This window comes from Chenopodium album, chromosome 16 (genome assembly GCF_948465745.1).
Source record: "Chenopodium album chromosome 16, dcCheAlbu1.1, whole genome shotgun sequence".
Lineage (NCBI taxonomy): Eukaryota > Viridiplantae > Streptophyta > Magnoliopsida > Caryophyllales > Amaranthaceae > Chenopodium > Chenopodium album.
The window spans coordinates 39,569,778-39,595,074 of record NC_137849.1 but is presented as its reverse complement, the minus strand read 5'-3'; the positions used below and the strand labels follow the sequence as shown (position 1 = coordinate 39,595,074).

Genomic DNA, 25,297 nt, shown 5'->3' with positions numbered 1-25,297 from the left:
TGTATATTAAAGAGTCAATTTATTATAATCAATTTATCACAAAGAATCAATTTATTATAATTTTGAATCAAATATATTCATTGTTATATAATGTTTCCTATTATGATATTTATATGTTTAAAATATTTTATCAAAATATATTCAAATATATATTTGATATATATAATTAAAAAAAATTAATAGTGAAAAATATTTTATATAAGGAATGAGATAATTTAATTAAAAAAAAAAAGAGAGAGAGAAAAAAAGAGATTTTGGAAGGAAAATGACAGCACCGGGAAGTGACATGTGTCATTCTAGGTGTTTGTTTTAGTATTATGTTATTGATTAAGTTTGAACAAAATCTTACATTAATTCGAATATTTATACTCTTATATTTTCCAAATCACACATGAAAAAATTTGAGTTATTATAATACTGATTTTGTAAATTAGTGTTACAATGATAAAAGAGTACTTTATATCTTTAGTCAGTACTTCTTATTTATTAGCTGGAACAACCATTAAAATTGCCAATCTAACAAACTCAAATGAAATAAAGCTCCACATAAACAAGCCTTGTGATAATCATGCATAAGGTCTACATGCATTGCCTTCGCCACAATAGTTTCTTCCACAGCATAAGGGGGTGACTCCCTCGTAGCAAAATCCACCCGCAGGCGTGCAATGTTGCTTGGGGTCTACAAACAAAGTTTTACGAAGCATATTGCATTAGGAGTAAAAGTGTCAAAATCTGACTCGACTCAAAATAATTTGACTTGAACCAAATTATCACAATTTGTTGCCAAAAAAAAAAAAAAAATATTATCACAATTCAATTACTTATATCATAAGAAAATAATGACATAGTTTGTCACTTACCTTCTACACATTTGTGACCAGCACCTTTGTTGCACCTATATCCCGTACAACAACTATTAAAAAATAAGAAAGATGAACATTTTTCTCCGGTAATACCGCAACTCTCAGATTTATCAACCATGATTTGCACTGCAAAAGTTTCATATATAGCATCAATTTGTAGGGTTAATAATCTTATGATCCATTTGATACATGTATGCAATAATAAATCAAGGTCATGAACATGAATTTGTGTTGTAAGTTTATTTAAGAGATTCAATTCAAACACTAAGGTCCATGGTACGTAATGCTAAGTTAATTGACCTTATTTATTATAAAAACCATATTAATTATGATGTTACTTTATATCTTGTCAAAATTACACTCAAATTCATTCTCATTACCGTCATCAATTATCAACTACTGTATCGAATAAACCATTAGTACTTAAATGATAAAGTTTATCTAATAATGATCGAAATACCTACAAAAATATAATGGACTAATTAATTGCATCATATTTGATTACAAAGAAATTACTTATATTACCTAGAGTCAGGATGAAAAGAATGGCTACTACATTCTTCTTGGATTTGTAGAAAACCATTTTCCCCTCCATTTCGAGTGATAGATTTTTGAAAACTATTAGTAAATTTATTTATTAATTAAATAATTTGGAAATGTTTGTCTTATATAAGGGATTTTCCGTCTATTTATATACAAATTTAACTGGCTTAATTTGATATAATTCTCCTATGTACCTATATAATTAGTACTACAACCTAGCAACCAACATCGGTGGTACATATTGTTTAAATTTGGATTTTTTTAATTTATCCATCCATCAAAATACAAGCATGAATGCATATGGTATTAAGAATTTTAATTAGTGCCTTCTTGGAATTTGCCGTGAATTCCTTGGAAGAAAATAAAAAGTACTTGTATATCTCTTACAGCAAATTTTCTTAGGAAGCGCACTTGATTCACAGAATTACTTTAACCCCAGTTACATCCGAATTAATCTCATGCCACATACCAAGCTTATGGTGGGTGATTAACACTTGAATCTATAGTTAGTATACTATTTAGCTTTTAAATTCGTAGCTTTTCGACTATTTTTTTTAACTTAACATCTTGTTCATTCTCTTATGTTCAAATATCAAATTATTATTCAACTAAAAACAAGTAATTAAGCCCAAATCATTCTGATTCTCAAGCTATCATAGTACGTACTAATGACCATTACATTGTGACCTTTATGTGTTAATATTTTTTACTACTTAGAGTTTTTTTAAAGTTTTTTTTAAAATTGTAATTTAATTTATATTTGTATCTCCTCGTCAGCCACAACATTATTTAATCTATATTTGGGGGATTTGACAAGTGGATAATTCATTACTACTACTTCGTATTTATCTTCTATTTGTTATAGATGTTACACTTTCCATAAACAAGAATGTCACGATACACGTTATGATAAGTGTGTATGCTATACTCTTTATTTTGTCCAAGATTCGCCACTACTTGACATTATCATCAGTCATCAAGTTATTCGAAGCTCTTGGAGCCAAAGATAATTGAAGAAAAGAGATGACACTACTTACAAATCATCACTTGGGCCACGAATTATGCTACGGGTTTTCAAATTTTTTGGCAATTTTACAGCTTGTCACGGTAAAAATAGAATTTTCTATAAACTAAAAGTGACAACCAAAATTTATGCCACAGGTAAACAAATTTTGTGGCAAGTAAATACTTTCGCCATGAATTACGTCATGGCAAAAAAGTTTTAGAGGTGATCATTGGGTGGGCCGGGCTGAAGCTAAAAAATTAAGCCCACTTCTCGGGCCGGGCCAAGCTTCGGGCCGGAATTTTTATGCCTTAACCCGCCCAAAAAGATCGCGTCGTACAGGCTTTTCGGGCCATTTTCAGGCCGGGCCTGAAAAATCAACGAAATATGCATAAAAACGCATTCCCAAACCCGCCCAAAAAATTAAATTTTCGAGTCGGGCCGAAAAATTCTGTCCAAAATCAGGCCGGGCTAACCTTAATCACCTCTACAAACAAGTATTTTTGCCACAATTTATGTCGCAGAAATATTTAACGTGGCAATCTAATAAAGTTGCCACAAGTAATTTTTACCATGGCATGAAAATCACTTATAGCCACAAAATTAGCCACGATCTCTCTTTTTGCATGATAAAATTTTCTTATGGTATAATTTTATCTATGTGTACATTTTTTAATATACAAGATTACACTTAGTACATTGACTTTTTATATTGGGGTTTACTAATGAATCTTTTATATAATTTAAGAGTTATTTTGCAGCACTTAACCTCAACTTTCAAAAACCCTAACTCTCAATTCTTATGCATTCTTTTTTTTTCTTTTAGAAAATAACTTCCACAACTCCAAATAATTAACCTTTAAAAAAAACCATAACTTCCTTTCCACAACTCCAAATAATTAACTTAAAAAAATAAATAAATAAAACCACAACTTCCTTTTCAAAAAAAAAATCTATAACTTCACTTTACTAATTTTTTTTTCAAAACATACATTACTTAATTTTGATCCATATATCTCATGTATTAGCATGTGTACATTCTAGTGACAATAAATTGAATAAATTGCAGATTGTTGTAAAATAAAGAGAAACATAAGAGATTGAGAAATGATTATTCTGTAGATCTTTATTCCATATAATGGGATATGTATATACATACAGTATAATTAGAGTTTGGTTAGATAACAGTATAAACCTTAGATCTAGAATATTCCGAAATGATACAAGGAGGATAATGGATATCCATAAATATTTCATAACACTCCCCCTTGGATAGGGGTGTCCATTATTCGGATAAAAATCGAAATCCAATTCAATCCAAACCGAATTATTAATTTGGATTGGATCCAAACTTTAAATCGAATCGGATCGGATTGAAATTTTTGAAAATTCAGATTTTCGGATCGAATCGGATTGACCTTGTTTGGATCTAAAAAACCTAATTGACCGAAATATGAAACATGCTTTTACAAATAAGGATACTTTATATAAATCACGTAAAATTGTGTTGATGAGTACATTAATATAAATTATGTTTTTAATATTTTTATTAATCTCGTACAACTATATATGTATTTAAGAAAAAAAAATTTATAATTGCATTTTTATTTTTATAATTACTTTTGGCCCCTAAAATTTGCAATGTATTTTAATTCGGATTTTTGGATTGGATCCAAATAACCGAATTTTTATTCGGATTGGATCAAATTGGATTCATGTGAAATTTGGATCGGATTGGATTCATACGAAATTTGGATCGGATTGGATTTAAATCAAAAATCGAATTTTATTTCGGATCGGATTGGATTTAGACTAAATCCAAACCGAAAACCGAATAGACACCCCTACCCTTGGATGTCCATTATTGAAGACTTTGCCTCGTTAAAACCTTATTAGGAAAAACCATGTGGAATAAAAACCTATTGAAGGAAAAAAGAGTACAACATTCTTCGTAATACACTCGAAATGCTGCCTCATTAAAAACCTTACCAGGAAAACCCAATATGGGACAAAACCATGGTTAAGGGAAAAAAAGTGCAGTGCGTAATTTCTCCCCCTGATCAATACATAACTTGAGGTCTTCTAATGTAATAAATCCAATATAGTTGAGTGTCTTCTCACATGACGCAGAATAGTATCATTCTTTGATTTTCGATCCTCCCAAATCTTCAAATCTTCACGCAAACAAGTGAGCTGAGTCTTCATATCACCATACCTGTAATAATAGGATAATACATGTGTTTGTCCACATTTCATTCGAAATCTTAGTTTAAAGTTGCCTTAACCATTATACTTATACCTTCTTCTAGAGGATGTGAATAACACAAATTGATGATCATTATTTGATCAAGCATTCCTTAATAATTATATGACAACACATGATATTATTAATGTTGTTTTTCAATCTTGTATGAAATAATAATAATAATAATAATAATAATAATAATAATAATAATAATAATATAACACATGTAATTATATACACTGACCATGGTTCTTCTAGACCATAAGAAAACAGTCTCACACATAAGTATCCTGTTGATATTCTTTAAAAGTTTCATAAATGACATGATAATTCTCATGCAAATACAAATAGTAATTCTCGATCTCACTAATTCTCATATGCTCAAACTTTAGTTTGAGATATCAATAATATAGTCACATAAACCAAAAGTTTGATGTAATTATAAGAGTTTATAGGTACTATAATGCGGAAAAACATGAATCATATTCACAAAGCACCTAATCCCAAGATCACATGCATAACACACAAGACACGTAATTATACCTTTAAAGTGTGAATTCCATGAAGCTATTTGACAGGCAAATCAAGAAGAGAATAGAGCCCCCAAGCGTTGCTCCTCTACTTAGTCCACGGGATTCGAACGAGTCGTCCACAATACTAGATTGGTCGAGTGAAGGGAAGAACTGCGATCACCACCTTTAACGGACAAGACCGACCACCACGAACCACCTTAAGCAGCGCCGGGGAGGAGAGAGAGCCGTGTGAGAGAGAGAGAGAGATTTGAGAGGGATTGGCTTCGTGTTTGCTAATTCGAGTTTGATCAAACTGATCACTGAATTCTTTTTTTTTTATCAAACCCTAGGCACCTAGTCTATATATAATCCCTATTATAATTAAAATAGGTCACGAAGCTCGAAATCCTCCTTATTCCTCCATATGGCCGGCCATCATGGGCCTCGTCCTCTCGTGCTCGATCTAGGCCCTTTGTGTGACCTTATAGGATCCGTCCAATTGGGCTTTGGCCTATTTTACTAGGCCAAAGATCGTTATTACCTCTAGTTATGATATAACGACGATCTAAATGTACGAACTTAATTATCTCCATAATTTGATCCATTTATATATCTAGTAATTGCACATGACAAAGACATGAATCCTTCAATAATTACAATATTCAAAGTATAAAATCTGTAGGGCTGGATATATAAATACGTCGTACATAATAAGTTCTTCAGGAACTCCACTTACATGATTCATAACATGCTATAAAATCGACGTCATCAATAATTTCATCAAACTATAAGCCCATTGGAATATAAATATTTCTTTGCAATTTTCCATCAAAGTTACAAATACGCCTTACTTTATTTTGAACAAACATTCGATCACATATACCAAATTATTGTATTGAAACTAATGCAACAATATGAGATATAGAAAACAAAATATACATAGAGTAATTCATCTATCAACTTTCGATATATGCAATGAATAATACAATAACCTAGACTCACACATGCATAAGAACATAAATAGGACTCAAAATAATGCAAGACATTGTACAGTGTGGATTTAAAAATCCATATTTCATTGGACTTCTAATCCGTGATAAAATTATCATGATTATTATTATGACGACATCAAAATGGACATATAGTCCAGATACCTTATTTACTAGTCCATTCTATCATGCATATGAATGCATTATTTAATTTATCGGTTCCATCATATACCGATATCATCACATAATTCCTTAAGGTACAATTTTAATTTGCATGCTATTTTGACAATGATATCTGAATACATTTTTCATTGTTACCATCATAATTTTTTCTTACATCATAGGCCATTTATTGTAATAATTCAGATAACTATACCACTTTTGGAGTATTTATATACTATTACACTATTAAAAGTGTTAACTACACAATTGGTATAAGTCCCTCGAGTAGGGTTAAAAAATTCTCTCTACTAGGGTTCTGTATTTTGCCTTCTTAATAACTTTCGTATTCCTTTTGATGCGTATTAATCCATAAAATCAATCAAAAATAGTGTAATTGTGCCTTCTAGGTGTGATGGATGATCAATTGGTGAAAACCTAGGAGAATTTGAAGTTGACTGACGAAGAGAATTTCGTGCTTGAAGGGTCGAGTGCTATGAAAGACGAGTTTGCTCCGAATCAGAAGATATCCCTTTCGCTGGTGGGTAAACTTCTTACCAAGAAACTTTCAATGTCGAGGCAATGAAAAGGGTGCTGAAAAATTTATGGAGAATTGATGACAACGTTTTTATCAGGTCTGTCGATACAAATTTGTTTGTTTTTCAATTCTTTAAAGCTGAGGATCGGAAGAAGGTTTTATATGGGAGACCATGGGCTTTTGACAATCAAACCCTCTTGCTGAAGGAGATTTGTGCAGATGAACAACCCTCGGAAGTTACCTTTGACTCATGCACTTTCTGGATTAGGCTTCTTGATGTCCCCTTTGGTAAACGCTCCTCGTGGTTTGCTAGGGAGGTTGGAGATTGTATTGGAGAATGCTTAAAGGTACGTGGATGAATCTGATCCTCTAGGATGGGAGGAGTATATGAGGGTTAAAGTGATGGTGAACATTAACAAACCCCTTCGTAGAGGCATGAAAGTTGTGGTTGACTCGGGGCACACTAAGTGGGTGGGCTTTAAGTGTGAGCGTCTTGGTGATTTTTGCAATTATTGTGGTCGGATTGGCCACAATGATAAAGATTGTGAGGAGAAGGATAGCTGCAATGATGATTTGCCAATGGTCTTTCAATATGGCCCTTTCTTGACCGCTTCCCCTCATCGCTCAAAAGTGTCTGCTTTAGAAAGGGAAATGGAAAAGAAATGGGTGGAGAGTCTATCAAAAAGAGGTAGGGTGCAAAGGTCTGACTGTAATGACCCTGCTGCGATCCGTCTTGGACCACCTGGCGCTACCAGGAAATTGTTATTCTCGTCACCATTTGTGAGCTCTGGTGATACTCCAAAGCCTAGAGCTATATCTCTGAAAGCTGTGACTAATGTGGCTGGGAATAAGTTGGTGTTGCGACCTGTCGAAATTCAGAAGGAGGGTGATAAAATTACTGATGGGCAGACCTCTCGTATCGAGGGGGAGAATCCGAGTGTGGGAAGTATGGATGTTCAAATGGGACTGGGGGAAGGCGAGAAGGATGTCAGTATGAGAATGGGGCTGCGTCAACAGTCAGTAAAATGGGTCGTAAAAGGGTTCGAAAGGATGCTGCTATTGACATGGATACGACTGAAAGTAGTGTTGGAGCTAGTTGTTCAAGGAAAAGGAGTGTCGATGCAGTGTTGGATACAAACCAACACGTTCCTGCCTACATTCCAGAGAAGAAGCTGAAACTTTTTGTGAGTAGTGATTCTTCTATTATTCTTGTATATAAAGTAGAGGGTCTTGGGGATGTCCAAGCCCTCGAAAAGCAATGAAAATTTTTAGTTGAAATTGCCACGGGCTTGGCAACCCGAGTGCAGTTAGAGGCCTCCAAGATATGTGTTGGAGGGAAAAGCCAAATATTGTCTTTGTAATGGAGACTATGATTGATGAAAAAATTCTTAATAAAATAAAGAACCGTTGTGGATATACGAATGGTGTTTGCTTTAGTAGTGTAGGTAGATCGGATGGTTTGGGGATGTGGTGGAAGGACATTAATGTGCAAATTGTTTCTTACTCTATTCACCATATAGCTGCTAATGTGTGGATGACAATAATGTTCCTATTTGGAGAGCTATTGGTGTGTATGGTTGGCCGGAACAAGCAAACCAACACCAAACTTGGTCCCTTATGACCCAACTTAAAGGGGTCAATGATCTCCCATGTATCATGTTTGATTCTATGCTTTTCCAAAAAGGAAGGTGGGGTGCCGAGGTGTGAGAGGTTTATGGATGCATTCCGGGAAGCAATTGATAGGTGTGTATTCAAGGACCTTGGTTTTTCTAGGAGTATCTTTACATGGGAAAGGGGAAATTCTATGGCAACTTTTGTTAGAGAGCGGCTTGACCGGTTTCTTGCGGATGAAGGATGGTGTTCTTTGTTCCCTGATATTGAGGTCCGTCATCTACCAATCTTGAAGCCAAACCATGCTCCAATTATTTTGACAACTGAAAACAAACGCAATGATGACTGGGGTTATTCGGCTCTCAAGTTCGAAAGTTTCTGGTTAGCAGATGAGGGGTGTGGCGACGTGGTTAGTGAAGCGTGGGCTGCCTCGGGTAGGCTTGGTTTGCGGCTGAAATTATCAATGTGTGGGGAGAAATTGGCTAGCTGGGCAGCGCTAACATTTGGCTCCATAAAGAAGAAAATCAAAAAGGCAGAAAAAGCTCTCAAGTCCCTAAAAGAAGGCGCCATGGATGGGGGAAAATTGGAGTTGTGCCACTCACTTTCGAAGGAGCTAAACTCTTTATACTTACTTGAAGAGTCATATTGGTTTGCTCGTGCAAGGGCAAATGAGTTGTGTGATGGTGACAAAAACACAAAATATTTTCACCATAAGGCTAGTTAAAGAAAGGCGCGGAATAGGATAGCTAGTCTTTTTTATGATAATGGGGTATGGAGGAATAAAAGAGTCGACATTGAAAAACTGATTGCTGCATATTTTACTAAGCTGTTTGCCACAAGCTCGCCTACCGAATTTCAGGATGCAATGGAAGGCCTCGACACTTTGGTAACATCAGAGATGAATTCAATCCTGGATAGAGAACCTACGAGGGAAGAAGTAAAACAAGCGTTGTTTCAAATGCACCCAAACAAAGCTCCGGGCCCTAACGGTATGCACGCTCTATTTTTTCAGAAATTTTGGCATGTTGTAGGGTCAGATATTATTGCTTATGTTTAGAGTTGGTGGAATGGGAATGTGAATCTGGCTGAGATAAATAACACTTGTATTGTGCTTATTCCGAAATGTGATAAACCTACTCTAATTTTGGAATTTAGGCCTATTAGCTGCTGTAATGTTATTTATAAAATCATCTCTAAGGTGCTGGAAAATAAATTGAAGAAATTTCTTGGGGAAATTATCTCTCCAAATCAGAGTGTTTTTGTCCTGCAGAGGCTCATCACTGATAATGCTATTGTAAGATTTGAGATTTTTCATTCAATGAAGAGAGGTGGTGAAGGGAAGGATGGCAAAGTTGCTTTAAAGTTGGATATGAGCAAAGCATATAATATAGTGGAGTGGGTTTTTTTAGAGCAGGTGATGATCAGATTGGGGTTCTCGAATAATTGGATTCATCGTATAATGTGTTGTCTTAATAGCATTTCTTTCGCTTTTAAGATCAACGGGCAAATTTCTGGGAATGTGATTCCATCTAGAGGATTACGCCAGGGTGATCCGATTTCTCCGTACTTATTTCTGTTGTGTGCGGATGCTTTTTCGACTCTAATTTCAAAAGCGGTCAATGGTAATTTAATGCATGGTGCTAGAATTTGCAGAAATGCGCCAAGAGTATCTCATTTATTTTTTACGGATAATAGTATACTTTTTGCTAGAGAAAATGTGCAAGAATGCTCGGTTATAGCTGATATTATCAGCAAATATGAGAGAGCTTCGGGTCAGAACGTCAATCTATGCAAAACTGAAGTTCTCTTGAGCAAAAAAGTATGTCTGAATCGAAGGCAAGAAATTATTGATATTTTGGGAGTAAGAGAGGTTGAAAGACATGAAAAGTACCTTGGGCTGCCGACTATCATTGGAAGGTCAAAATAAGCGATTTTTGCAGGATTGAAGGAGAGATTATGGAAGAAATTGCAGGGGTGGAAAGAAAAATTATTATCGAGGCCGGGAAAAGAGGTACTCATCAAAGCAGTGACCCAGGCTATTCCTACTTATATGATGAGTATTTTCAAACTTCCCGAAGGACTTATAGATGAGATTCACTCTATGCTTGCGAGATTTTGGTGGGGCTCAACGGAGACTACAAGTAAGATGCATTGGCAACGTTGGGATCTCTTGTGTCGTCCCAAAGCTCTTGGTGTATTGGGATTTAGAGACTTAAAATGTTTTAACCAGACGTTGTTGGCTAAGCAGCTATGGAGACTACATCACAATCCGGGTACTCTGATTCATTCAATTCTAAAAGCAAAATATTTTAAGAATTGTGATGTTCTCAAGGCTACATGTGGCTTTGATCCTAGCTATGCATGGAGGAGTATGTGGGGTGCTAGAGGTGTGCTATTAGAGGGTCTTAAGTGGAGGGTGGGGAATGGGAGTGCTATTAATGTTTGGAGTGAGGCTTGGTTACCAGGAAACTCCTCTGCAATTGTGCCAACCCCTTGTGCTACGAGTGATATGGGTCTAAGGGTGAGCAATTTGATCAACCATAATTGTTGCAAGTGGGATTTGAATATAATTGCTAGCAATTTCAGTGATGAAGACTCGGCTAAAATTTGCACAATACCGCTGTCTCCAAGCAGCCCCCCTGGTAGGATGTTTTGGTAGCCATCTAAGGATGGAAATTACTCTGTAAAATGTGGTTATTGGCTGTGCAAGAAAGTACCATCTGTGATGCAAGGTGCTGATATGAATGAGGTCTGGAAAATCATATGGTCTTTAGTATGCCCTCCTAAATTGAAACACTTTTTGTGGAGGGCATGTAAAGGCTTCCTTGCTGTCAAGGAAAGATTATTCTACCGCCGTATTGTTGCTGAACAAAACTGCAGCATCTGTAATGCTCCAGCAGAAACCATATTTCATGCCACTTTTGAATGCAAATCAGCTATGGAAATCTGCGCAGCAAGTCCGCTTCTTACACAGGTTAATGCGGCACCAACCAGCAGCTTTGTGGAACTTTTTTTATGGTGCTTTAAGAATGTATCAAGGGAGGACCTTATCACAATTGCTTCTCTTGCGTGGGCAGCATGGCATTGCAGGAACAAAGAGGTGTTTAAGCAAGAAACGTACAATGTGATTGATGTTGCAAGGGGATGGTTGCACTATGTCAAAGAGAGTAATGATTATGCGTCTAAGGTGTACAACAGAGCTATCTCTATGAGACCCCGTTCTGCTAGCTCTTGGAAGTACCCCGAGGCAGGTGTGATAAAGGTAAACTATGATGCCCATATTGGTGTGAAGACGGGGTTGGGTGTTGTCATTAGGGATGAGCAAGGCTCCCTTCTAGCTGCTGCTGTTCGCCATGTGGGAGCTGGGTGGGACGTAGGGACTGCTGAAGCCGCAGCTTGCAGATTTGGGTTACAAATTGCGAGAAGGTTGGGGTTTAGCGATGTCCAACTTGAATCAGATGCAGAGATTGTGGTTAATGCTGTCAAGTCAAAGGCCAAGGGGTTCTCTCCTATTTTCCTATTATATGATGATATTTCTAGTTTGGCTTCTTGTTTTAATTCTTTTTCGTTTTCTCATGTAAAGCGTGCGGGTAATACTCTAGCTCATAGTGTGGCAAGATGGGATGCTAGAGGTTGTAATGAACTTGTTTCTCTTGGTCATTTTCCCCAAAGCTTAACATCTTTTGCGGAAATTGATCTTCTCTAATTTTATTCGCAGCTTGGTTTCAAAAAAAAGTGTTAACTGCACTATCTTGCCACATATCGTATCTATATTTTGGAACCGATCATACAACCTACACTTCAGGTGTAGTGATTCAAGTATTATTGGCAAGATTTTATCTCAATGTACACTCATAATTAATTAATATGACCAAAATGTATCTTCAACGCTATGCAACATGAGTCGATCATAACTGAATACGAATCAAATCATAAATGTTTAACATATCTTGATAGTATATAGAAAAAAGTTGGCATATAACTTTTCAAACTACCATTATAGGGATCATAATTATTATTTATTTATTCATTTAATTTTTTCAACTTTTGCTAATTTGTTCTTCTCCCCCTAAATTGGTAAAATATCTCATTTATAGGGTTGTCTTATTCTATACCAACTTAGTAGATGAATTTGCATTAATAAAATTCACTTCATTGGGAGGATCACAATCAAAATTTATTTCTCATAAAATTTGTATTAAACAAGTTTCATCTCTTCTGGAGAACAATTCAATGAAGAATCATTTTTTCATTAACTTTACATTGCATGTGTATTTATTATTAACCTTTTCATAATATCTTCTGGAAAACAATGTCAATAGGGAGACATGTGTTGTGCAGTGGTACGTTTTCTCTTCTTTTCCAATTTCTTATGTGCTGACATATAATAGCCCCAATCAAAATAATTGTTTTACAAGCATAAATCATTTGCTTGTAATTCTACTAGGTGGTGATTTTCTAAATCTTTAAAGACTTAAATAGTGTTTTTGATGAGCTTCTAGTCACATAATTGTCGATAATAATATATAATAAGTTATTTTGGTGAACTTCTGGTCACCTATTACTTTTTTATATAAGAAATCAAAACCTATTAACTCTTGAAATTTTCATCAATACAAATTATTATCAAATGAAACTTCAGGTTTCATAACGGGTAATTATTAAACCCGAATGATCTAATTTAATTATCACTCCAATCACTTTTCTAAATTTGAACGCTGGTCAGTTTTCCAACACTAGTGATCACTTTATAAAACTTACTTTATGCATGGTCATGAATATGATGTGATATTATAACACCAACATGTGTTTCTTTATACAATTGGCAAGACAATCAATTAATATTATCCAATAATTACTCATACACTACAGGAATTTTAACTATAAACTTGATACATGTTAATCATGTTGGATATTTCATACTCTTCTGGAGTCTTTTATATAATCATGGAACATAAGAATTTTACTAAAAGTTATTTCTTTTAGAAATGTAATGTAGTTTATCACTTCCTGAAATTTGTCATTGAATTGTCAATATAGTGGCTCGTTTCCTTTTCAAAGATACTTAATTATCTTTAGATTCTATTGATCAATCACACTTCAAGCACGTTATGAGTTCATTAGCAATTGGTGTTGTCCTGACATCAATTTTAGTTGGAGCATTTACAATTAGTATATAATCAATGACATTTATTTATATCCATCTACATGATGGTATCATTTCAAAATATTTAATTAACATGTGGTCACTTTCATTAAATAAATCGTTATTACATAAAATAATGAAATGAATACAATATCCCCCTAATCCTTGCATATGGGGCATAAAATGAATCCAACATTAAATCTCATCCAAATTTTAAGGCATAAATTCTTTTAACAATGCATGCATGTATCAAGCATAATAAAGTTATTTTTTTATAAACTCTTATTCGTACATCTTGCCCAATTATATTAATTTCTTATTAGTATGGGCATAATAAATATATTTTACAAGTAAGTTTTCCACAATGTCATCTATCTCTTGCTCAAATAGATATTGTGCAATCATGTTTAATTTGCACATCGTATAACTTTTGCATGAATTATAGAAACATGCATGTATCATCTCAATCATACAATTATTTCTCATTCATTTTTGGGAATAAGAATTTAGTAATTTATGAATCATTAATACTTACCCAAAGTGTGGTATCTATAATAACCACCAAATTAAATTTAATATACACATCAATCAATACTTATACCATCATGTTAGTATATTTCATAATAGTACCCTCTTATAAGGTTACTAACAATATGACCATGGTACAAAGTTAATGTCAATTATAATATAATGTATTTACATGAGATAATATAAGGTACTTCCTCCGTTTTTTAATACTTGCAACATTTCCCTAAAATGGAAATGTCACAATACTTGCAACACCATAAATGGAAGTTATTTTGGGGAACAACTATAATATTTCTCTTATTTAAAGCACATGGCCCACTAAATTACACTCCTAATAACCACTCACCCCATGTGAACTCCACATACCTTAAATACTGTGAAAAAGTGTGTGTTGCAACTATTAAAAAAAAAAGAGGAAGTATATATTAAAAGAACAAAATTTGGAACTTCAAGTCCAAGATTGAAAAAGGAGTATGCGATTATAGAGTAATAATTAGCTTGCAACTTATTATCATTGATTTTATAGTTTAAATATAATTGTACAAACATGCATCTGACCCAAGCATCAAGCGATTCCTCAACAAAACTAATTAAGATAAATTAAAGTTGTAGATGAACACAATAAATAAAATATAGATATTTTAAGGATACAAAGTAGTCATGAAATACAAATAAAATAGTCTTTTGGTTAATAGTGCTCCATTGATAAAGTTAATCTTATCTTTATTAGTTTCTAATATATAAATATCTTGGTGAGTAAAATATCTTAGAGCAAGTTTAGCCCCAAGTCTTAAGACTTGAGGTGACATTATCATCTTGAATCTTAAGACTTATGTTTAAGACTTTTCTCATTTTTCTTCTTAAATCTCAAGCAAGTCTCAAGTTGAGTCTTAAAATTCCAAGACTCAACTTAAGACTTGAGATTGGGACCCACCTCAATTTTATTTTATTATCCTTTTTTTTATTACACTTTGTTCATTAATGTTGTCATTATATAGATAATATAAAGAGATAAAAAAGTTAATGTGTCATATATTTGAGTCATAGGGCTAAAGTGATAAATTTGGACAAGTCTTAATGAGTTTTAACAAGAATTTGATGATATCATTTTCAATGAAAACCACCAAAAATGATGTCACATCCAAGTCTTGGGCTAAACTTGCTCTTAGAATTATGGTTAATAAGCTAAAGACCTGATATTATGTGAGATTGTGAGGTAATAACCAAATACTCCATATGCAATCAAAATAATAAAATCAAACATCTCACAGTAATACTTATATCATGATTTATTATAATAAGGTAGCAACAATAATCATAAATCATGCCTTAAAATAAACAAGGTAACATTGTTTAATAATATAACTTGGCATATGTTATAATCATGTAACAAAAGCATATGTTAACTAGTATGGAAGTAATTATTCCTCATTTAATTTACATCTTCATTCACTTGAGGTATAAAGCAATACAAAGAAAAACTCATACGGAGAAATAGTTAGAAATAATACAAAGTAACAATTAGTCTTGCAATAGTGACGCATATATCCTCAATTATGATCTTCTAGTTATAAATCAAGGAGCCCTTCGGTTTGATTCAGTTACTCATTACCATACAACAACAAAAATAGAAAAATACAAGCACAATATTACGCATAATGTTCTGAGTTTATTGATGTACCAGGTACAATATTTATACAAGGAAGAAAACAAAAGCCTTGCTCACCAAGGTTGTTACTTGTTAGTTTCCTAATAAAAGATATACTTAATAAAAGATATCCTACCAAAACGATAGTTCATCAAATATACGAGAATATATGAAATTATTATCCTTTATAACATTAGTATATTCTATCTATCAATATATTTTATAATTTGATATAATGAGTCGTACCAAATAGAAAGATTTATACACTAGTAGAAAAATATAAAAGAGCACCGGTTCAAAACCCCCCATAGCACCGGTTTTGAACCGGTGCTCATTTGAGGGATGCCAAAAAACTAAAAAAATCGCACCGGTTCAAAACCGGTGGCAATTATTACCTTTGGCATCGGTTAACCAATGCGATAAATGCCTAAAGAAATTTTTAAAAAAGGTTTTTCGCACCGGTTCGGTTCTGAACCGGTGCTAATAATGCCCAAAATTTTATTTTTTTTTATTGCTTTTTTTATTTTTTGCATTTTTTTCATTTAAATTGACATATAAACACTAACAAATATATAAACTTAAACTTTTCATTAATACAAAGCTATGATATTACAATTTCCATTTAAACAAAAGGTTACAGAATATAGTAAAACATTCTAAACAAACCAGCTGTAATTCATTAACACAAGTTTTGGGGGAGGAGGGTTTTTGGGTTTGGTGGTTTTTGGGGGCGAAACGGTTGCGGGAAAGGGAGGGGGAGAGTTCAGGTGGTTGGGGGTGCGGGTACGTCACCGGTGGTGGGTTCAGGAAGGGCGGTGGTGGGGCGTTTGGGGGCCGGGTAGTTTTAGGTTTTTTATTTTTATTTTTAAATTTTTTTTTTTCTTTTTTTGGCCAATAATAAAGCGACACATGATTTTATAGTCCCACTAAACGGAATCAGTTAAGTGGTGGTAAAATCCATTTTTTTAAAATTTTTCTGGTGTTAAAATAATTTTTTCTTATGGGGGTTTTAAAAGTCAATTTCGGGTTTTTTTGTGGTGTTAAAATCTAAAATTTCCTTTCTTAAACTTGTGTTAATGAAAAGTTATTGAAAAAATATAAACAATTATACTACAACTCTGTATATTACATGAAACAACATTTGACAACGAAACTAATAGGATCCATTTAAATAATTTATTTCTAATTAATGTGAACGAGTGATCAACATTCTTAACCTTTAACTCTCTAAAATCAAATGTAACAAACATTAAAGGGAGAGTATCAGGTTAAATTTGACACCAGTCTACCTAATTTGTGCAATTAAAAATTGATCCCTACACGTCATTCTGTCTTTGTACTGTCTGATATTTAAGGATACTCATTGATAAAAGCGACCAAAATGTCAAAAGTATTTCTTCAAATCTCTAAAAATTCAAATAAAGGGAATCAATCCATTACAATGAAATCATCATCATACTATCTGTATCAGAATTCAGAAACCAACTTTCTGCTGCTTTCACACATTCTAGTACTGATTCCTTCTGGAAAGTCCTCTGGTCTCACTAGTTACAACCAAAGTGAAAGTTGTTTTTATGGAAACTGTTACATCGTGCTCTTGCAGTTAAGGTGGAACTCCATCATCGCGGTGTTCCAATTCAAGATGTTTTCTATGACCTCTGTAGATCAGACCCAGAGGATTTACAACATCTCTTTAGAATGTGCTTTAGTGCACGAACAGTTTGGAGGGGTGGATGCCTCGGTGTCCGCTCAGAATTTAATGGAGACCTTTCTCTCTTAGATCGGATCCAAGATTATATTCGACTTTTTATTAGTCAAGATGGGCCTTCTTGTACCCACTTAGGTACCTTTGTTGGTACGCTTTGGAGTCTGTGGTTATATCGGAATTCCAGAATCTTTAGGGATTCTACTACTACTTCCCGGCCGTTTGCTTCTCAATTTGCGGAGGTTATGGACGCACATACAATTTTTGTCAACTCGGATGCATCTACAAATTCCCCCGGTCTTGCGGGGGATGATGGTGGTGCCTCTCCTCCACCAGGTTTTTACAGCACTCAGCTTGGACTAGGTAACCAAGGGACAACTTCACTTTCTCTACAATTAGATGGGTCTTGGTTCAAAGATTTTCATCAAGTTGGGATGGGATGGTGTTTGGATAATGATGATCCATTGGATGATAGGATCATTGGCGGAAGTAACTTCGGGGTTTGTACCTCGGCTTTACATGCGGTGGCTTTGGCATGCATGTATGGGTTACAGTGGGCTTTGGATCGGGGGTTTCATCCCCTTATAGTTTTTACTGATTCCTACAATCTTGTTTCCCTTTTTCGAGGGGATGGTCATGGTAACGTTGCTTGGCTCTACCTTTCAATATTGTAGCATACATAAGACGGATCGTCAACGCATTCATCCTGGAGAAACCGCGGTTAATTTTATTTGCTTTAGTATTAATATGTAATATGTTTGTATCCTTTGTCAAAAATAAAAAAATAAAAAAAAAATTCAGAAACCAAATGTGTCATTGACTCTTTGATCTTCTTTTATACAACAGTAGTTAATTTTCTCAAATAAAATTAAAGTAGAAAAGAGTTTGAAATGGTGAATTAATTCACAATTCAAAAAGAATTTTGGCGGTTGATAAAGTTAGATAACAAAACATGACATAAAGCTAACAGTGCTAACACCATAATGCAAAAATAATTACAGTAAGCAACTAATACAGTAATAACAGTTATACATTGTCGTAATTCAGAACATCAGAATATCAAATCTAAACAACTAATAATAAGGATTAACATTTAACAAGTCTTATTCTTAGCAACACACCACAATCCTGATTGATGGTGTGAGACCATGAACCAACAAAGGTGAAATACATGAAGAGCACCGAATTTAAAAGGAGATACCGAAAGTTACTTATGAGCTACTACATTCATAGACATTAGAGACGTAAAAATGATGGATCCCATTCCACGCCTCCTTTCTTTTGGGTCGAGGAGAGGGGAAGAAGGATGTGTTATGAAGTCACATTATTGAACTCTATTAACCATTAATAGAGTTCAACGATGTATTAGAATGCTACATGCTGATCAATGGGGATTACCAACTAAAAGAAAATCTCCCCATGACTAGTAATAATAATAATGTACAGCGAAAATAAGGCTAAAATTCCAAGTTTAGCCACCATGAGCCAACAATGAAGATATTTTGTCGACTCAAAGATGGATTCCCCTACCGCGGGGAAGCTCCACTGCTAGATGTTTTCACAGGTAAACAATCGCTAAAATGATACAGAGGTAAGAAGTAATAGGGCAGCCCATGCCCCATACTCGTCGAGCAAGTAGCCTTGACATTTGACCTCATCAATAGTCAAGACTTGTTAGTTAACATCAAAGTAGGTTAGTGTGACTAATAGCTATACCCTACATCACAAAGCTATGTACTTCCATATGCCTTCACTATTACTGGCACAATTGAAGCTAAACTTGGTAGTAGTTGTCACGCGGTTAGCCTTTCCTGAGGCTAAATGTACGATCAATCTATATGCATCCAACTTCGCTCTCCAAAATAGCCAAGTTGGTTGATGGTTACTTCAGGAGACTTATCTCTTTGATTAAGACTCCTTGAAGATAAATGCAATGAGAATGCATGAATGAAGTTTTTTTTTTTGGGGGGGGGGATCCCTATGGGGGACCAACAAATGTTTCTCAACCTCAGCCAACTGCCTACACGAGTAGGGAGTCTGGCATGAGATGGAGATGGTTCATGAGTGAGGAAAAAAGAGAACCATGGTTGGGCCAAATATGGCTTTAAACATGCAGAAGGATTGTGCTGATACGAGCTAAACCAGTTGCAGCGTGTCCCATTAACAACGAGGAATCGGAGCCTGAAGAGCCATGGTCATGCCTGTGGAACAGCAAAACACACTATTATAGAAGTCAGTTGACAGTAAACACATTAATAAGTATAAACAGATGTAGTAGGACAGTTCAGAATTCTGGGAATGGGTCAATTCCTTGTCCTAATTTTAGCAACAAGAAAATCTAGTACGGATATTTCTATGAACAAGATCGTCGGATTAGTCACACATATGTAGGGACTAGGACAGCACAAGGAGGGACTGGTACAAGCTGGGTTTCCCTAAAATTCCAAAACAGTACTTTGACAAATAACAGCTTTAATTTTCATTTGTTTGCAATTCTAACAAAATTAAAAGACACGCATTTTCGTTCCCTTTTAACTATCATTCAAGTTCTGCATGCAGTCTTAACTAGTTTAAAAACAACTAAACAAGACTTATAACATGATCAAATATTAAAGATCAGATAACAGTCTTTATATGGAAATAAATTCAAGCATAATGAGAAAATTAAAGTACAAACCTGATTGCATAGGGTTTGTGGCCGCAGCAAAAGACATGGGAGGACTGTAATACTGCTGAGGAGAGGTAGCAGAAGAAAATGGGAATAGGCCATGATGAGCGTAGTGGAGACCATAGGGCTGTGCCGCAGCAGTTGCATAAGCGGTATTAGCTGCAGCATTTCCTCCAGCAGTATTCACTTGATCCCCAAACTGCAGTTGATAAGGATAGAAGCAGTTCATCATGCCTCCTACAGCTGCCCCGGCAGCTCCATACAGCTGGTACTGATTGGCTACTCCTCCGTGCACTCCATAGTAACCCTGGAACCAAATAAGAGGCCAAATTAGTAATGTGAGCAATAATTCACTACACTTTTCCATCAGAAAATCATATTAATAGTCTGTTTTGGGATCTCTACTGAATTATCGTCACATTACCTATTTAGTAATGGATTATTGTTGTGTTGTCCATGAAACTCTCAGATGGAATCCATTAGAGAGCGACAAAAGTTAAGGTAAGAAAAAAAATTCCTAAACCAATATCCTACAGAAATGTTCATCACAATTGAATTTTATAGCTTAGCTTGTTACAATCCTTAATTAGTTGTCTAAATCAAGCACTTCCTTTGTCTTTCTTTGATGCAACTGTTAACACTATTATTTTCGTCCACAAGAAAATGTCTGACACTTTATCTTATACCAGATATTATCTACTATTTACATCAAATACCAAAAATACAAATCAAAACAATTTTATTGAATTAGAAGCCAATTTCAGAACAATGGTTAAGGTGAAGCAATCTTAGAGAGTGCAGAAAAGTTTGCACTAACCGCAGGGTAAGTGTAATCAGATGAATATGGAGGGTACCTGAAAAGTGTCCAAGAGAAAAAGAAATAAAAATAACGTAAGAAGAAGGCAATGATCTAGCTTATACTTCGTATTAAACAACCAATAAAACTCACGACAATTAAGTTTCTTAGATAAAAGTAAAATGAAAAGGATCGAATAATCAAACTAGATAATGCTTTCATTTTCATGATTATAACTCAAAAAGATACTGTAAAAATTGACAGAAAACGACATGATCGCAAATTAAAATGGCACAACAAAATTATTCGAACAATCGAATGATATACCATTTTTGTTCAAGAAAGAAAGAAGAACAAAATTAGCACATATCATTGTTTATAGGGTGTGGGGAACAGATTCATTGATCATCATACAAGAACTGCATTTTGTAATCATATATTTCCTAAGTGCTCTTTCTCCTTAAACAATATACTAGTACTTCTTTGCATTGTCCCACTTCATGCATATGCATATAGTAATTAAGCTTATAAAATGAGATATAAAGATAATCAATTTTATATCTATAATCAAATTCAACATTCTTATTTTAATCTTTAATACCTCGAAACAGTAATATGATACAGTGAAATCATTAGATAAGATCGTCTCACACTTATTTATTACAAGACTGCAATTGGGATAAAATGCAACAAAGAGAAAGACTTGAAGATCATGTAACATATAACAAGTCATCCATTAATCATGATTATAACTATCATTAGATAAAATGCTAGATTAATAATAAATAAATTGACCAGAAAAGTGATTACTAAAGAACCTAAGTAACTGGGCAATGTAATGAGAAGACCACACATGCTAGTCTTCTCAGTAACGCTGTCAATGTCCCAAAAAAAAATACAGGAGAGAGTGAGCATGCGGAGTAAAGCTTTAAATTGGGTTATGAAAATGAGCTGTCAAGCATGTGCATCCAACAGACTGAGCACGTGATGAGAGAGACAATAGGACAGACAAAGGGATACAGAAAAAAAAATCACTGAAAAAGCAAAAGATAGTCAATTTTACAAGTAGACTATACTCAAAAAATTAAAAAAAAATTAAAAAATAAAAAAAAAGGAATGAATTAAATGGAATAATACCCATAGAAATGAGCTAAAGGAATCCCTTGTTGGATGGCATAATGAGGAAAGGTAGTGGATGCTGTTGCTCCAATAAAGGCTGCTCCTCCATACCCACTCTCACCACCATTGTTGTTGTTCATTCCCTTCACATTCCTGCTTATTCCTGTTCTCCCAACCAATTTCGTCAGCGGAATCGAAAAAATTAAGGTAAAGTCTTGTATCAGACAGTCTCATAGTCAAACCAAGTATTAGTCACATAAAATATACGGAGTAAGTAAAAAGCAAGTTGCTTTTTACGTATTTGTATTAGCTTTAAAACCTTTTGTGTGGTATTACTTGGTGTATTAGTCGGGCTATGTAATACAAGACTATGGATAAAAATAAATAGTTATAAATCTAATATGAGGCAATATTTTATGTTGCCTAGAGAAAGTGGTCATCAGACTTGCCACTATATATATTCTAAATGAAGCATAGTTTATGATTGGATTTGATAATAATATGTCGGTAGTTAAATTAAAGAATGGGATAGACATAGAATTAATATAACACAATATTTAAGAACATTGTTTTTGTAAGAGGTTAAGAGACTTAAGACTGGACGACATGACAATCAATAGCCAAATAAAGCAATTGTTGCAATCTTGAAAAACATTGTGATTAAAAAAGAACGAAAAAGGTATTAAATGAAGAACAATCTCCCTCTTCCAAGCAATCAAAAGTGGTTGGAGGACAATCTAGTAATAACTTATCCAAAATAGCAAAATTGGTGGAGAAAGAAATTTTGATGTCTCACAAATTAGGTAAGAGAAAGCTAGAATTAACTTTAGCTAATCCCGTATCAAATTAATTGTGCATAGATATTCTAGGTGATACATATAGAATTATAGAGAATATATTTAGAGCATTCAAATTCTCTTTATGTCAAATCTTAGCCCCATAACACGATCAAATATGCATGATTACCCCTATTTAGGATAATAAACAGCATATTACTATCATAGTATCATGTGACTTTTGATTATTTTCTATAATTATCATCATTGTCTCTCTTAAATCAATATTAAAGTATCAAAAATCATAAAACAGCTTCATTCTATTCATTCTCACATCAGTATAAGCCAATATATCAGCCATTTTATGTATCACATTGCAATTGTAAAACAAGATTAAACGTGATCTATTATTTAAAATAGCGCAAACTAAAAAAAATATAGGATTAGTTAATTAATAAAAAAATGAAGAATGTACCATGAGTGGAGTGGTGGGAAGGAGTGGAAGGTTTAGATTTTTGAGCACCCAAAAAAGCAAGATTACAATTGGCCCTTCTTCCATCAATCACTGGAGTTGCATCAAGGCATGCTCTCATTGCAGCTTCTGGCTCTCGGAAAGTCACCTATTAAATAATTAAATAAAATCATGTATGCAATAAGTAAAAAGCAAGCAAGAATATCATTCTTTTAATTCCCAAAAATATTAAAAATATATTCCCTTTATAACCACCAAATGTATATTCAAGTTCAAGGAATCTCGGGAGATTATAATCTACCCCTCTTCATTGTGATCAAACATTAATTCTACAGAGCCTTGGGATGGATAGTCGGATGTGTATGACGGAAAATTTTGATAAGATCTTTTTTATATACGAGTATCACTGACTTGGATAGTCGGAAGATGAAAATTGAAGGAAATGAACTAGAAAGGCCCCTAATTCGAGTAACACGTGAAAAATGTACAACTTTAATCCTAAATTGAGTAACGGAGAAATTATTTAAACAAGTACAATAATCAAAACCTAAAATTCTTGTTATAATGTTAAATATTTTCTTGGATCATCGTCTCAATTTAAAAAATAAATAAATAAATAAATTAAAAAAAAAAAAAAAAAAAACAACAACAACAACAATTTTTCTTTTTTTAAGATAAAAACCCTAGGAAAATCTACGTAAATCAAAATTAGACCTTCTGTAATTTTGAAGATAAATAACAGAAAACGAAATCAAATGCTGAAAAATCAGCAAAAACGGAAGGATCTAAATTTTTGAAGATTGTAGTGAATGCAAGTAAAATTAAAAAGTAGTAAGAGACGTACAAAACCATAGCCCTTGGATCTAGCAGTAGCCTTATCAGTAATAACGACAGCTTCCAAGATATCACCAAACTGATGAAAATAATTTCTGAGAGTATCTTTCTGAGTTTCCCACGCTAATCCTCCGACGAACACCTTAGTGTACGTCGTATCGCCGAACTGATTATTATTATTGTTACCGGGTGCCGTCGTTGCAGGCGCGGGTGGTGCGGGAGTCATTTCTGATATTTTGAGGCACAGTGGAATTGACAGCGGAACTACTGATTAGGGCTGAGAGCAAGAGAGATCTGGTGGGAAGAGAGGGGAGGGGGAAGGGGAAAGGGAAAGGGAGGGAAGAGGAGAGAGAAAATTGGGAGGGAAGGGAATTAGAAAAGCAAAAGGTCGGATGATATAACTCTTTCAATTATTTAACTATGCTATAAAAGTGACTTGTATTGAAACCACTCTTTCTTTGCTTTTCTTGTTTACGCGCTTTGGTTGGAGTTTGAGTTTCACGAACTTTTTTTTTGTTTTTTTTTTCCATTTACGTGGGAATGGCGTGTGCGGAGTATTCCGTTATATACACTTGGGTGTATCTTTTACAAACTACGGTAGACTATGTGTGTTCATTTTATGTGATCTGATCTGATCTGTTCTGTTCTAAATTCTAATATGAATTTTAGATTTGATCAAGCTTTTACCTAGAGTGAATAATCCTTATATGCATTTTTCAAATTCTATAAGAAATTTTCATAATTTTTTAAATACATAAAGTTATTCAACAATAAATAAATCTAAATGAAAAGATCTAATCTGGTCTAATTATTTTTTTTTCTTTTTTTTTGGTGTTTAGATAGCCACATGGAGCAGGTGATGAGAATCAACTCTAGAATCACATGAAATCGAGAGCAGAGCTTGGTCTAATTATTTGTCAATGTATTAAATTATCTGTTATTTTATTAATTATGAATATTCAATAACAGTAGAAAGTTTATATTTTAAATTTTATCAAAACGTACTTTGTAGTATTTTACAAGATACTCCCTTTGATCGGGAATTTTTACATTGAAACATGTATATACTTTGTAGTATTTAACAATATACCCCCAATGGTTCTTTATTTTTTCTCCTTTCAACTATCCTACCAAAGATTGTC

The 25,297-nt window shown here is 34.1% G+C and overlaps 2 protein-coding genes and 1 pseudogene across 3 annotated transcripts; 2 read left to right on the top strand and 1 right to left on the bottom strand.

The window, feature by feature from the left end:
* Positions 1-8,212: 8,212 nt before the first annotated feature.
* LOC145584279 (uncharacterized) lies at positions 8,213-10,390 on the top strand. Its single transcript, XM_081641155.1, has 4 exons — positions 8,213-8,419; positions 8,537-9,178; positions 9,290-9,400; positions 9,521-10,390. Exons 1-4 carry the CDS (start codon positions 8,213-8,215, stop codon positions 10,388-10,390), a joined length of 1,830 nt encoding a protein of 609 aa, XP_081497281.1.
* A 126-nt stretch (positions 10,391-10,516) lies between these two features.
* Positions 10,517-11,122, top strand: LOC145584278 (putative mitochondrial protein AtMg00310 pseudogene; annotated as a pseudogene).
* A 7,352-nt stretch (positions 11,123-18,474) lies between these two features.
* On the bottom strand, positions 18,475-24,521 carry LOC145585264 (uncharacterized). 2 transcript variants are annotated; one of them, XM_081641977.1, is made up of 6 exons: positions 24,166-24,521; positions 23,325-23,469; positions 22,092-22,236; positions 20,976-21,012; positions 20,168-20,465; positions 18,475-19,691 (listed from the first exon to the last, which is right to left on the bottom strand). In XM_081641977.1, the coding sequence occupies exons 1-6, from the start codon at positions 24,379-24,381 to the stop codon at positions 19,651-19,653; spliced, it is 882 nt and encodes a 293-aa protein (XP_081498103.1). In that variant the 5' UTR covers positions 24,382-24,521; the 3' UTR covers positions 18,475-19,650. The 2 variants fall into 2 exon arrangements, with proteins under 2 accessions (XP_081498103.1, XP_081498104.1); XM_081641978.1 differs by having other exon boundaries at positions 18,475-19,711; positions 24,166-24,520.
* Between the last annotated feature and the right edge of the window lie 776 nt (positions 24,522-25,297).

Excerpts from the sequence above, each read along its gene's own strand:
- LOC145584279 (XM_081641155.1), top strand. The coding sequence starts at position 8,213 with ATGGAGACTATGATTGATGAAAAAATTCTTAATAAAATAAAGAACCGT. Across the intron at positions 9,179-9,289 it reads CAAAATATTTTCACCATAAG|CTGTTTGCCACAAGCTCGCC; the intron begins GCTAGTTAAAGA and ends TATTTTACTAAG. Across the intron at positions 9,401-9,520 it reads GAGAACCTACGAGGGAAGAA|AGTTGGTGGAATGGGAATGT; the intron begins GTAAAACAAGCG and ends GCTTATGTTTAG.
- LOC145585264 (XM_081641977.1), bottom strand. The coding sequence starts at position 24,381 with ATGACTCCCGCACCACCCGCGCCTGCAACGACGGCACCCGGTAACAAT. Across the intron at positions 23,470-24,165 it reads GATCCAAGGGCTATGGTTTT|GTGACTTTCCGAGAGCCAGA; the intron begins GTACGTCTCTTA and ends ATTATTTAATAG. Across the intron at positions 22,237-23,324 it reads TTCCCACCACTCCACTCATG|GAATAAGCAGGAATGTGAAG; the intron begins GTACATTCTTCA and ends TTGGGAGAACAG.